Source organism: Rattus norvegicus, chromosome 2, assembly GCF_036323735.1.
Source record: "Rattus norvegicus strain BN/NHsdMcwi chromosome 2, GRCr8, whole genome shotgun sequence".
Classification (NCBI taxonomy): Eukaryota; Metazoa; Chordata; class Mammalia; order Rodentia; family Muridae; genus Rattus; species Rattus norvegicus.
In genome coordinates this window covers 53,385,429-53,400,180 of record NC_086020.1, presented here as the reverse complement: position 1 = coordinate 53,400,180, position 14,752 = coordinate 53,385,429, and the positions used below count along the sequence as shown (strand labels likewise).

The following is a 14,752-nucleotide window of genomic DNA, read 5'->3' as shown; positions in this document are numbered from 1 at the left end:
TAGCCAGTTCCGTGTTTAGTGTGAAAAAGTCAACAGAGCAGACTCCCACAGGACCCGGGAAAGGCAGTTCTGAGATCCTAAAGTATGAAAAGGACCAGAGAGAAAGTGGCCCAGAAAATAAAACAAACTGAATCTAGATCCAAAATGCTAACATGACATTCACCATGACATAGGAGAATAATGTGCTGTTGTTTCCTAATCTGTAGACCTGTCAAGGCCACCCACAATACATTTTATTTCAGGTATAAGAGGGTGCGTTGCTTACACTGGGTTTGGAAATGTTTGAAGAATAGGCATGTAACACATTTAAAATAGCTATTTGTGACTCCATGAACAAACTGTCCACTCAGAAAGAACACACAAACAGCTGAAGTATTTGTCTAAAACTTTATTTCAAAGTTATTCCCCTTGCTATTAGTAAGGTGTGGTTAACGCTCCGTGCCAACATTGCGAGGCTTGCCCACGCCTGGCAATGGACTCTGGGAAAGCCCCCTTCCTGGCACCCAAACGTTAAATTATTCTTTTCAAAACATACAGAACTCTCGATACTTGCGAAAAAATTACATGCACCATTTCCCCACCATTCATTAAATCTGAGCTTACATCATTCATCTATAGCAGTGGATGTTAAAATGAGATCATTTTAACCAATTAAAACTGTACAAATCAAAATCCTACCAGTTAATATTGACAAGAATATCTTACAAATGCTACATTACATCTCACCTTGCAATCTGAAACATTACACGTTTATGTGTTTATTTTAGATAACTGAAACTTCACAGAATTAAATGCAAATAAAATTAAAAAATGTAGTTCTGTACATTAGTTTCAACTACCTCTGTTTTACAGTCTATGAGGCTCATGTCAGTTCAGCACCAAAAATCATCCAGAGAACTTTCTAATGAATTTTCTTGTTCATCTCATGTGGTAATTTTCGTTGTTTTAAAAGTCAAAGTTTAGGAAAAAATGTTATGAATTCTATTTCTAGATCTTGAAGTGAAATTCCTTTTGGCTAATCAGACTATGTGAAAACGTAGGTTAAATTTTCTAATTTTTAATTGAACAATATAAAAAAAACAAACAAAACACAAAAAATACACAAACCACAAAGGGAAAAAGGTGTCTGGTGAGTTTGAGCTGTCAAGTCTATAACCTGGGTCTGTAACACTGTAACCTAATAGTGCCCTGCCCATCCCTCCTACTTTACACTTTATCCCGCAGGTAAGGCGCTCAGCACCACAGCAAGCTTCCGTGCAGCAGCTCCACTGCATCTCAGTGCAGCTGAGCAGCAGTCACGGGCACCTGGCCAGAAAGTTCCCTCAGCTGTGCCCACAGAGCCCTGGTTGCTGTGACAGAGGCCTGCTCAACGCCAGCATCCTTCTGCTCACTTGATTATGACTAACCTTTCTCACTGATGGTTCATCCAGATCCTAGAACCATACCCTCTTTTTTTCTCTTCAGGATTTATAAATCTTCGAAAAAGATAAATGTTTGCCTTGCCATTAAGCAGAGTTTATGTGTAACATTTAAATTCCACAATCCCCAACCTAGAAAAAGGTTTTTTTTTTCCCCCAAAAGCTACAGGTACTTTTTTTTATTTAAGTATAAAAATTCTTACACATTAAAAAAAAAAAAAACAATTTTTTAAACTGGACAGCAGTACCTCTGCCTTTGCAGTCAGAAGCACTCAGTTCAGACCGAGTTTGAAGCCTAACCCGCATGCGTGTAAACATGCAGCGAGGTATGACGTTCTGCAGAGCCCTTAACACCATCGCAGTACATTCACCATTGGCCAGCCCACAGCAGGAAGTGTGTTAGGAGCTCAGCGGAGACTTCTCCAAAAACACAACAGTTTTCTGGGCTCTGTGTCAGTTACATTACATTTTTAAGCAACACGTAATCTGTAAAATTGTCCCAAGACATCCATTCCTCTAACCGTTTCCATACCCCATCCCAGCCCCGAGCCTCTGTGAAGGCCACGGGCTCTCAGTGCTCCCCGTTACTGATGACAGCCGACTCAGGTTCGCCCGAGGTCGCAGGAAGTCTTGGCACTTTCTTAGCCGGGCTTGGAATATGCTAAAACCAAAAGAAAACAGTCGTTGGCTTTTATAATCTTTTTTTCTCTAACAACCATAGGACTAATTAAAGTACACAGAGAAGCTAATACAGAACAAATTCGGAGAAGCTGACCCTAACGTACACTATAAAAATTTCCAAGGAGAGAGTTAAGCTCCCAGGCTTGACCTTCCAGTGAAATTACTATGTAGTGAGGAGGGCCTGTCATAACATCTCACACTCAACTCAGAAACCATCTCCATGCACTCCAGAGTGCATGTAATAGGGCTGTAATACACGGGAAAATCAGGAACTCCAAGCTTCAAGTTCTTGGTTTGAACCTGGCTTTCCCACTTACCTATGTATAGGTATAGACATCATTACCCATGACCTGACTCACCCTGGAGTTGGTACCATTTGTAAACTTCAAAGAGGTTAGTATAAGGTTTATAAGGGTTATCAAAGGAAATGTAACCAAAGTGCTTAACGGGTAACAGGATTCAACCTATTGTTACTTCAGATATGAGGGGCTCAGCATCCTCGTCCTCCACATTGTTCACCAGCCCCTAAGACAAAGGGGCCATCTCCCTAAAGCAAACTTCCTCTTGTTCCAGTTCTTGACAAATCTAGTACTTAGCATGTGCATCCTGCAACTGGAAAGGGCACAGTTGTAAGCCCAAGGTTCAAAGCAAATCGAGTCACAAAGCCCTTGCTTTACAGACATTTCTTTTTTTTTTTTTTCTTTCTTTTTTTCGGAGCTGGGGACCGAACCCAGGACCTTGCGGTTGCTAGGCAAGCGCTCTACCACTGAGCCAAATCCCCAACCCCTACAGACATTTCTTTAAGATGCTCCATCTATTAAGGCTCCCAAACCAATATAGCAGTAAAAACTTCTCAAATCCTGCCAGGGGAGGATTAACACAACGAGGTTTACTGACCTCTGTAGCTGTGTTTGAATGCACAAGTCCCACTCCTTCATCCAAACTGTGGTCATTTGTGGAGGGACGCCGGGCGTAAGTTCTTCTGTGCTTTTCATCCACTCTGACTAGATACCATGTTCCTTCGAAGAGTGAATCTATTGAACACTGGGGAATATAGTTGGCTGAAAGGAAAGGCAGAGCAGCACAAATTACTCATGATGTGACCCATCTGGCAATCAAACTAAACAGAGAATTCTCACTGACATCACACTAGTACTAAACAAAGGCTTGACATCCTCGCCTTACATACTGTTTAACATGAGCGGAGGTCTCGAACAGTCTTTTACCTAAGTGATGTGTGTCCTCTCTGAGCTTCATGTTTTCAGCAAAGACGTCTGGTGCCACACACGTTCTTGAGTCAAGCCTTGACTTAAGGTCACATAAACTTGCTGTTATTTTGTCAAGAGCAGATCCTAAAAGAGCAAATAAGTCCAACATTAAAGGACCAAGAACAGAACCTCTCAAAGGAACTTAAATGCTGCCAAAGTCAAGTAATACCTCTCTTTAAAATTACTGCCTCTTCCAGCCCCAGGGGAAAAAAATTAAAAAAATGAATAAATAAATAAAATTACTGCCTCTTGTTTAGCTATACAAGGTATTGTCTTGAGACAGCTTCCTACCACCTACGTTTTAGTACCAGCTAGCCTACAAAGAAAGAAATATGTGGGATTTGAAACTATAAACGATTTTTCTACGGCCAATCCTCAGTATAATTTCCAGTGATGCCAAGTTTCCCCTCAATATTTTTGTTTCTTCTTGCTCAAGGAAAGCACAAATGTTTGCTTCAATACAGTCCAAACCACAGGGGGAAATTCAATGTGCTGTCCATGGAGGGTAGAGAGTAGAAATTATGGATGTAACGAAACAGAGAATGATCTACCGACTGGCTGATGCGCTCATCTGAGAAGGTGCGGAAGCAACCTGAGTGCAGTGGGTCTGCAATGCGCTCTTGCTGACAGAGCCAGCCCCTACCTGGTGTGGCATCTTGTGTGACTTTAAGGGAGTAGAGTGTGGCAGCCAAGCCAGAACCGTAAGAGAACACTCCAATCCTCTTCCCGGCCAACTGTTGAGGTGAGTACCTGTGGAAGGAAAGAGGCGCACTTAACAGACACAACTACCAAGTGTCAGGAGCCACATACGCAGCCTATAGCAACACAGGATCTAACCTGAAGCTGTTTACTTTGAGATATGTCTGTCTGCCTACACAGCCCAGGCTGGACTTGCACTAACAATCTCCCTGGCTCGGCATCCAGCATGTTGGGATTCTAGGTGGGTGCCACTCCTAATTCATGTTCTTGCAGACAGACCTAAGAGTAAGCAAGCTGGGGCTGGAGAGATGGCTCAGTGGTTAAGAGCATCGACTGCTCTTCCAGGGGTCCTGAGTTCAATTCCCAGCAACCACATGGTGGCTCACGGCCATCTGTAAAGAGATCCGATGCCCTCTTCTGGTGTATCTGAAGACAGCTACAGTGTACTTATATATAATAAATGAATAAAAAAAAAAAAAAGAGTAAGCAAGCTGACTTGAGGTTTTAGTAGTAGACTACACTCTCAGCTTACATCTTTTAGGAAAGGATGGAACTCAAAACTATTAAGCTACTCATAAATCCTCATCGTGAGAGACTAGGGGTTCAATTTTAAGTAAAGAATAATAAAACAGGAGCCAGGAAAATGTACAAGCTATTAACAATGCTCAGCGAAGAGCCGCAGCTTTTCCCGTCCTTCGGAGCACACACGGCAGCAGACCCGACCTGAAGACAAAACACCACTTATAGCCCAGGGTGTCGGAGACCAGAGACTGATACTCACTGTGCCAGAACAGAAGCAAGGGAACCGTATACAGAGGATGTGTACATGTTTCCATTTTGATTCGATACAAGCAAAGATGCCTTTGTTTTCTGGTTGAATAGCTCAGCACTAGCCTTCATAAATGCCTTTTCCACATCTCTGTCGAAGTAAGTATCTTCTAATTTCACATCCCTGAAAGAGTACATAAAGAGACAATTATATAGTGTTTAAACACCATGCTTTTACTGTATTAGTAGTTGTCCTAATTAATACTCAAAGCTGAGAATATATAGGGCTTTGTTTCACCATTTTTAAAAGTCAGGGAGCACCATTGTAACTGTATAAATTGTATGAGCCAACTGTACAGTTCTTTGCCTAACTTGCTATGGTCAAGTTAAGACAACTTGATCCTGATAGGCTGATAGACTCACAGTCCCGCTGGAGCTTCAGAGCCACTAAACGCAGAATTCACAAGTCTCTCCAATCCAGCCATGTCTATCCATCTAGTTTAAAAAGGCATGACACAGGAACAGAAGCTCATCAAACGGACAGGACAAGGCTGAGCACACCACAGTCTGAACCCTGAGGACAGGTTCACTCCTGCTAAACTGCAGGCTGACCCGGGGCAAGAGGACCGCAGAGGAAGGAGAGCTAATGCAGCTGTGGTGAACACTGGTGTCTGTGATCACATTATTGTGCTGATAACAATGAGACTGCAGCTAAAAACAGACATCAGAAACTTAAGAAGCAATGACTCATGACTTTGTGTAGATAAGCCAGCTGCTACCTCTTTGGAACAGTTTTTCATTAAATAAAGTTTTTCGGGTTTTTTATTTTATTTATTTTATTTTTTTGAGACAGAGTTTCTCTGTGTAACCTTGACTGTCCTCAAATGTAGATCTTACCTGCCTGTGCCTCCCGAGTGCTGGGGTTAAAGGCTTGCACCACCACCACTCAACTACAATGGAATGGTTTTTGACTGTACGTTTAGATCTGTACATATAAATACTTATAATGTAGAATTAAGCACATCATAACAGCTTTCTTACCCAAAGGCTTCCAGCCCACTGTAAATACTGTTTTTGTCTCTGTTTTGATCGTTAAGAAAGTCATTCAGGAACATCCTAGCTAGAGATTTCTGCACCAGTTTACAGTATGGCGAGTGAAAGATCATGAAGCCAAAATCATTCAGGGTAAAATCTTTATCCTTTCCCTCTGAAAGAGAAGATCAAGAAACGATGACATCACAGAAGCCAGCAAACGTTACCTCGACTTTGGAACAGGCTAGGATGTTTGTATCTGCATTTACTTATTAATTTCTATGATTAAAACAAGTTTATGTGCTACACTACGTAGAGAGTGGAGGAGATGGCAACAGAAGAGCCACCTGCCCTGTGTCCTCAAACTGTGACCCAAAATCCTGTCCAGTGAAATCTCTCAGTAGTTTAAAATGTGGATTTAGACACTCAGCTATATGGCGGTTTCACAGATTTTCAAATATGAGTCATAACATTAGCAGATCGAGTTGGAACCGCATTTCTTTCTTTTTTTCTTTTTTTTAAATCATAGAAAAAAATAGTAAACCTCATTAATTTGCAGTGTGGGTAATTTCACAGCACTTCTATTTCTGTTAAGTATATACATATATAAATTGTACTTAGTGTGGGGTTCTAATCAAAAAGCTGAAATATCACTGGCCTCCTAAAAACATACTGCTAAGTTTGATGTGGACATGCCTGTAATTCTAGCACTGGCGAGCCTGAGGTAGGAGGATCCTGAGTTTGAGGCCGGTCCAGGTTATAGAGCCAGATTTTATGCCAAGAAACACTATTGTTAAATAATGACATTTAAAATATACTGCTAAGTAAGTACAAATAGTGCTGTGTTGTTACATATTTTAAAATTCTAGAACAGTACCTTTTATACAGCACTAGAATGTTTCTTTTTTCATGGCTACTATATTCCTTAATATTTGTCATATTATTTTTAACCCTTTCATCTTTAAGAAGCCAAATTTTAATAAGGAAAAAGTAACTTTTTAAACAGTTGCCTCTGAAAATGGTTGAAAACTAAAACCTCATTTAATTACTTTTCTCAAAAAAATTAATGAAGTTCAAATGTGTTTTGTACTACAATTGAAAAGTCAACTTAAGTTTTAAGAATAACTCAGTGGGGGGTTGGGGATTTAGCTCTGCAGTAGAGCACTTGGGTTCGGTCCCCAGCTTGGGGGGGGGGGGGGGGAATATAACTCAGTGGAAATCTTGTGTCTTTACCAGAGACTCAGACAAAATGATAGTTAGCACATGAAGAAGTGGTAAAAAAGGTATCCATGAAGGTTGTTCACAAAAAAGATTCTTACTCCAGTCACCCAGAACATTCATTCTAATACTGCCCTCCAGATACCTGAATCTCATACAAGAAAAATGGTTGGAGAAAAACCCACCTTTCTGCCACTGGGCCCGGATCTTTTTGCGGTAGACAGAATAGCAGCGGTCCAATGCGCTGAGGTAGCACTGTATGGAGAGTTTTCCATCTACCACAGGGTATTCAGAGAGCATGTCAGGCTTGTAAAAGTCGTAGGCATGCTGCATGTGTGTCCCACGAAGCCCTTTAGAACCAAAAGGGGAGATGATACAATCCTGCTCTGCATTTTAGTAGCATACTGACTTATTTAAGGGCCCTCTTCAATTAGTCAAGCCTTAGCACTTCAATACAGGAAGTGCAAGGTGAAGCCAATATAATTTAAATCAAACCTAGCAGCGTCATGGGCACCAAGACTCCTGCAAGTTTCCTAACTGACTAACTAGGAAATGTTGCTGGTCTCCTGAGGATAAATGACTTACCCCTGACTGTGAGCATGTCACTACTCTTATTTCTTCAATGTTACCTCAACCTACTTTACTTCTTTGTAACGGGAGGCCAGCTCTCCCTTTTGGGAAAGTGATACACAGAAGGCACTTGGCAGCCAGTAACATTCAGCAAGTAGTAGCTTCTGTTACTGTATTCAATTTCTCAGAACATTGTGTCACTAAAATAAGTATAAATGAACAGTGAATATAAATAAGCATGCTATAGCACACCTATAATCCCAGGTACTTAGAAGCCACAATAAGATCAAAGTCGTGGGCCTGCTTGGGTGACAGAGAGAGCACGAGGCCAACCTACAGAACTCGGTGATAACCTGTGCCTTGAAACGTAAAAAGGAAAGGGCGGGGGAGAAAGCTACGACACAGAATGCTTGCCTCACATGCACAAATCCTAAGGTTCAAGCCCAGAACCCCAAAGATAAAAGAAACGCCTTCTCAATTACTCACCTCGGTCAAAAATTACAGGAGCATTTGGCCCAATTAGCAGAGCCACAGCTCCAACTCCACCTGTAGGCCTGGCGTTTCCTGAGGCATATATAGCGATGTCTCCTGCAACTACCAAAGCGTATCGTCCTGAAAATTAGAGTTCAGAGTGATTAGAATTACAAAATCATGCAAGTGAACTCAAGTCTGTTCTATTTTCTCCAGAATATGCTTTCTACATATTAGTAAAAGAAAAATCCAAAAAGCATTCTGTCTAAATTTTGAACAGATCATTTTTTCCAATTCATATACAGTGAAAGTCAGTAATCTTTTAAATGTATTTGGACTAGTATAACTAGTACTAGCTTGCACACAGCACAGACTGAACAGCCATTGGAGGGCTAGGATACTATTCATTACCAGAGACCCCGTATTCTTCGCTCAAGGAGGGCTTTTGCACGTACATGTATGCATGCGCATTTACTGTGTGTTCGCTTGCTTTTATGTTTCAGAAAGAACAAAGACACTGAACATACCATCCCAAGAGCTGGATTCGATCCAGTTCACAGCATTGAAGACTGCGGCTGTGCCCCCATAGCATGCATTAGTTGTATCTATTCCTTCTATATCTGTATTCCCAGACTCCTCAAACAGCTGCATCAAATTAGACTTCACGGATTTTGATTTGTCGATGATTGTCTCTGTCCCGACTTCCAGCCGCCCAATGCAGTCATAGGAAAGGCTATTTCTCTCCATCAGTTTCTGAACCACAGTCAGGCAGAGAGAGTTGATGTCTTCGCGATCCGTGCAGAAGCCCATCCTGGCCTGGCCCAGGCCAATGGTATACTTTCCAGCATCTACACCATCGTATTTTTCCAACTCAGCTTGATCAACATACTGAGAAGGAAAGTAGATTTCAAGGGCAACGATTCCCACATCTTTTGGCCAGCAAGCCTCTGCATTCAAAGGAAGTGACCCAGGCATGGTGAAAGAGCTGCACAAAGACAAACAAAAACGCAGCTTTAGACCTTAAGTTGCTGACTTATCAAGTTCAAGGCTGCAAAACAGAGGGTGATGATTCAAGTAACCTGGACCACCAAGGTTTCCCTAAGTCTAGTGCATGGTACTGGGGGGAGTCAGTTATAAATACGTAAAGCAGCAACTGCATGAACGGAATACAATCTGTTTGTTTGAATTACAACTTTTAGAAAGACTTCCCCCTTACTCAAAAGTTATCTTAAGAGTCAACATGATCTAAGGCTGGGATCCAGCTCAGTGGCAGAGAACTTGCCTAACATGTATAAGACCATGGGTTCAATCCCTAGCGACACACACACACCTTTTCCTTAAGATTTCTTTTTCTTAAAGAACTATGAAATAAAATGATAACTGAAAAGTATGACTGACAAAGGTTGGAGCAATGGTTTAGTGGTTAAGAGCACTTACTGCTCCTCTAGAGGACCTGGGTTTATTCCCAGTGCCCACATCAGCTGCTCACATCATCAGGGAATCTCCCGCCTGCTGGCTTTCACTAAGACCTGCATTTCAGTGGTGCACAAAAACTCACATAGAAAGACAGACAGGCAGGCAGGCAGGCAGGCACGCGGGCATGCAGACAAACACACACACACACCCTAACAAAGAAATAGTCTTTTTAAAAATAAATGAAAAATCAATCAAAAAGACTTTATTTTGACACCATTGAAAAATATTAAACAAATCACACACTGTCTAGATTTCCTTACCAAAAGAAACAAAACTTACTAGATCTTCATACCACTGTTATCTGCCGTGGGGGTAGTCATTTAACCTAGGAGCCTCAAGGCCTTTAAATGCTTTATTCATCAAGAAATTAAAACTCAGTCTGGATGTTTCCAGCAGGGTGTGTATGGAGGGGCTTGTTAGTACAGGAAGTGGTTACAAACCTCCTGGCTTGGCTGTGGGAACAAGGGGGAAAAGCTATTCTTCAAACCCCACGAGGCTGAACTTCTACAACATCCCAGTTCCCGTGTCAGGTGACGCTGCCCTACACACACAGCTGCCAGCCACCTGGTCAAACTCTTTGCTCTCTGCGGCACCACCTGTCATCCTACTGCTAAACTGACCCTAAGAGTGAAAAGTCACACTCAATATGACCTGTCCTCTGCCACTCTAAAACCTCTGGTTTAATATTAAAATAGAATAAAAACACAGGTTATTGCTATAGTGAGTTCATTATTAAGATTTTGGGGGAATAGCTAAAACAGAAAAGCTTGGCCCTTAGAACATGAATTTTTTTTTCCGGAGCTGAGGACCGAACCCAGGGCCTTACGATTGCTAGGCAAGTGCTCTACCACTGAGCTAAATCCCCAACCCCATGAAATATTTTTATAGCACAAAGTCACTAAGGACATATTAAAACACAAAAAATCAGCACCCGGCAGCTAAGTTAAAAGACTCTACTTTTTTGATAGGCTCTATTCTCTAATCTGATTTGGTCTGAAATTCAAAGTCATGAAGATGGGACCTCCTGAGGGGTTAGTATTTGTGGTTTGAGCCTAGGCTCCAGCATGGATTGGTAGTCTTTCAAGAAGACATCAGAGAGCTGGTTCAAGTCTGCGTGCTTGCGTTCTGTCTTGGCTGTGTACGGCAATGACAAGAAGGGAGCCATTTCCAATCTACAAAGGAGCCTTAACAAAGAAGGGGGGGTTGGGGATTTAGCTCAGTGGTAGAGCGCTTGCCTAGGAAGCGCAAGGCCCTGGGTTCGATCCCCAGCTCCGAAAAAAAGAACCAAAAAAAAAAAAACAAAGAAGGGACCATGTGTGTGCCTTGAGGTATACTCTAGAACTTAAAAAAAAATCTGTATGTACATATTGTTTCAATGGGGAAACAATAATTAAATGTAATAATTTGTCAATTATACCTTTTAAGCCCTAAATTACTGACTCTGGTTCAGTGTTCAATACATTAAAAAAAAAAAAACCTGCCATCACCAACAGTTAGACCCAGAAACATACATTACAATACAAGGGGTTTATTCTAGTGATAGCAGAGTAAGAGAGTAAAGAAGTGTTTACCTCCCTACCTCCTAAATTTACAGCTCCTTTTCTGAGTCTCCAATCAAAAGGAATGAGCTACTTTAGAAGCTCTCTATCAATTCTCTGACTACCTAAAGTTGGTCCCCACTTCACTAACTGAGGTTGGCACAGATTCTAAATTACGTCCCGTATCTGGCATAACCCAGAGCAAAAAGCTCTAAAACTAGCATTAGGGCAAGCCTTTAATCTCAGCCCTCAGCACACAGTGGCAGGTGGGTCTCTGAGTTTGAGGCCAGCCTGGTCTACAGAATAAGTTCCAGAACAACTAGGGCTGTTATACAAAGAAACCTGGCCGCGAAAAACACCCCCCAAAAGTGAACTAATTAAATGACAAAAGACCAACATACAGGGTGCTGAATTCAATCTCCAGAACTTCAAAGAAAAGGTGAATAGAGAAGGAAGCCAGCCCATACATTTATGGAAGTAGGTAGCTAGTCTTTCACAAAAATGTAGGTTAACTCAAAAGCCCACCATGCATCAAGTTCACGACTCTGATTATGTATGCATGCGTGCAAACTTGTGTGTATATGCTGTCTAATTTGGTCAGTATTATTCATTCTCAGAGAATTTCTAGTAGATGATTCAATATGGATGTTCAATAATATCCAATTTGAAATATAGCAGATGTTAACTTGGGGAGGGTGAGAAAACAAAACAAAATAAACCAACCAACTAACCAAACCCCAGCCAAAGAGGATGAAGAAGAGTATGGCACAGGAGAGAAGAAAATGAAGCCATCACTTGGTGGTATTTAGAACAGAAAGTTGATAAAACTTTCCAACTAAAATGTTACTGTTGGGTCTCCTATTAACCATGTGCTCTTATATCCTCCCAAATGCTAAAATAGACCAGATATGCAAAAGTCAAAATGCTTAAATTATAGCATGTTGAGATTTGGTTGTTTGCTATGCTAAATACTGGTTGCTTCCAGAGACTCAGGCGATGTGATGTGACCTTGTCCCCCAAGTTATTCCTGATTGGTAAATAAAGATGCTGACAGCCAATAGCTGGCCAGAAGAGACATAGGCAGAGTTTAGGGTTCCCGGGTTTGGGGTCAGAGGAGCACCATGAGAGGAAAGAGAAGAGAGAGAAGCCACCATGGGGTAAAAATTTTAAAATAATGGCCATGTTGGTTGGCTAATTGGAGCTAAAAAGAAGTCCATACAAAACATGACAAATTATATAATGGAATTATTGGCTAGAAAAGAGACATAGTAACATAGAGGATAGGTATCTGCCCAGCTCTTGTGCAGATTAAGGCTTGCTATACATTAAACGTCATATGTGTCTTTTATCCAGAAACTAAATGGTTAAAGGTGGGGTAGAAACCTTGGATTGGGATTAAATTTTTATAATAGCGTGTTGGCTCCTTATCTGGTCAATGAAAGAGATGTTCTGTTTAATTACCTGTACTTAAGAACATACTTTTCTAAATAGAATTTTGAAAATCTAACAGTTAAAAACATACCGCTTAAATTTTTGTTAATAAGGTGGATTATCTTTCACAGTTGTGAACTTGCAATTATTAAACAGAGTAGCATAGTGAGGACTCTGCATTTGTAATAAAATACAAAGGTTTCTCCCTTCAGCCTCAACTGTATTAACGGTGCCTACCCACAAGGCTCTGGTGGACTGCCCAAGTCTTCCAGCCAGCAAGCACCCTTAGGAGGTCTCTTCCACTCCCCAGAGAGACCACACCCTTCACTACAAGTCCTAACAAAGACAGGCAAGAAATCTTGTTGTGACTTTCCTCAATGGCTGAGACAGACAGCTTTGGGGTCTTGGCTATGATAACAGTCTCCTAGCAAAGCTCTGCACTCCACTCCAGCTCTGTCCTAAACTAAACTATGCCTCCCAGTTTTTAGCCACTGCAAATTCTCAAAGCTTTTCCTTTGCTGTTTAGGGTCAGCATCTGTTTCTCATGAGAAATGGTGCTACATATACATATTACACTGCACATAATCAGGGTGCTGATCGGAACACTGCAACTCCCATCTATTCTCATGCATCCATGGACTCACCCGAGCCAGATAAGTGTCTTTTGAAACTGTAATTTAAAAAGCATTATTAACACAGAGTGTGGTGTGAAATCGCAGCATTTGGGAGGCTGAGGCAGAAGAACTGAATCAGTTACCAAATAAGATCCTGCATCAAACTAACAAACAGCAAATAAACAAACGAACGAATGAATGCATGCATGCATGAGCAAGCAAACAAGCCAGCCAGCCAGCCCGATTGGCTGCTATGCCTGTTGATTATTTCAGATTAAGTTATATGGCTACGTTTTATTACCTCTATTTTTCATTTTACAAGTAAACACTAACTTTTAGATATAAAATTAGTAAGTCTCTAGACACATGTATAGCATTAACTAATTTGTAAAAGTAACACATAGTTTTAGGAAAGTATGGCTCTAAGCCTACATGCCTTAAACCATTTGGGAGAAGCAGGCGCATCCTTCCAGCCAGGTGACACGGTGAAAAAGGGAAGGAGCGGGAGGGAAAAGAAAAGCCTATGTAGCACATACAAACTGTTATTAGCTAGGATCAAAATCGCACCCCTTAGAGAAAACACCTTCCTTAAGAAGCAGCACTGGTGCCATACCTGTGTGAAGGACAGAGAACTGTAGTCTCCAGGTCTGTCACCGGTTCCTCCTTCAGGCACTAGAAGTTTCAAATGAGAACCTCTTTTAAAGTCATAAGGCACTATGCAAATCAATGACTTCAATTCAGAAAGTTAAAACAGGGACTTCCTTATCTGTATTATATTAAGAAAAAAACAATTCAACGAGTGTAGTTCTTAAAATTTATAGAATGCTTGCCCTTGATCAGTCCTTATATAGGCATAAGTAAACCCTGAATTTGTAAGAAATGAGATCACTACATTGGGGAGGGGGATGAGGGGGGCTTTGATTACAACATTACACATACACTTTCAGAGAATAGCTTACTGTTTATCCTTTGTCTCAAATTATGCTGTGGTCTCTCTGGAAATTAAGCAGGCCAAGTCAAGACCATTTCTCAGTAGGGTAGAAAATACCATTCCTCCCCACGTTGAAATAAAGTAACTTACTAGGGTCTTGAAGCCATGACTATAATTTGTATCAAAAGCATGTCCTCTAAATGTTACTATATGCCTTTTCTACTTGTTATTCTTGACTGCTGGGATCAAATCTAGGGACTCCCTTAAACTAGTCAAGCACTGGCCACACCCTCAGTCCTCTTTCTATTTTAAACTAAGGAGAAAAAGTAGGGAAGGAAAAAGACACAAAGAAAGAATCTAAGCAAGAAAGAAATAGAGGGCTGTAGGGCTAATTACAGGCAATGTACGTGACATCGTATGATCTGAAAGAAAAGCGGCAGTAAATGGCACTTTGGAGAAAAACCTATCAGAGAGGTTTAAGCTTTTGATCCGATTCTCCAGTTGCTAGGAGGGTGCAGTTCTGGATCTTTAATCTAAAAAGCTTGAAACCTAAGCACACCAAAATCCAAGTTTTTGAATGCTATGTAGAAGGCTCACCTGAACTCATGTGACCTGTCAGTGAAATGCACCCAACAAT

At 41.2% G+C, this 14,752-nt stretch overlaps 1 protein-coding gene across 3 annotated transcripts in view; it reads right to left on the bottom strand.

The window, feature by feature from the left end:
* Positions 1-373: 373 nt before the first annotated feature.
* Positions 374-14,752, bottom strand: part of Hmgcs1 (3-hydroxy-3-methylglutaryl-CoA synthase 1) — a 20,351-nt gene continuing 5,972 nt past the window's right edge. For 2 of the 3 annotated variants that reach the window (XM_039102122.2, NM_017268.2), the window contains exons 2-11: positions 13,798-13,856; positions 8,653-9,110; positions 8,141-8,266; positions 7,270-7,434; positions 5,876-6,041; positions 4,848-5,018; positions 4,011-4,117; positions 3,326-3,451; positions 2,997-3,160; positions 374-2,079 (exon numbers count right to left, since the gene is read on the bottom strand). In XM_039102122.2, the coding sequence (XP_038958050.1) occupies positions 1,990-2,079; positions 2,997-3,160; positions 3,326-3,451; positions 4,011-4,117; positions 4,848-5,018; positions 5,876-6,041; positions 7,270-7,434; positions 8,141-8,266; positions 8,653-9,110; positions 13,798-13,856 (1,632 nt within the window). In that variant the 3' untranslated portion in view covers positions 374-1,989. The remainder of the gene's footprint in view (positions 2,080-2,996; positions 3,161-3,325; positions 3,452-4,010; positions 4,118-4,847; positions 5,019-5,875; positions 6,042-7,269; positions 7,435-8,140; positions 8,267-8,652; positions 9,111-13,797; positions 13,857-14,752) is intronic. The other variant, XM_006231959.3, reaches the window with a different exon arrangement.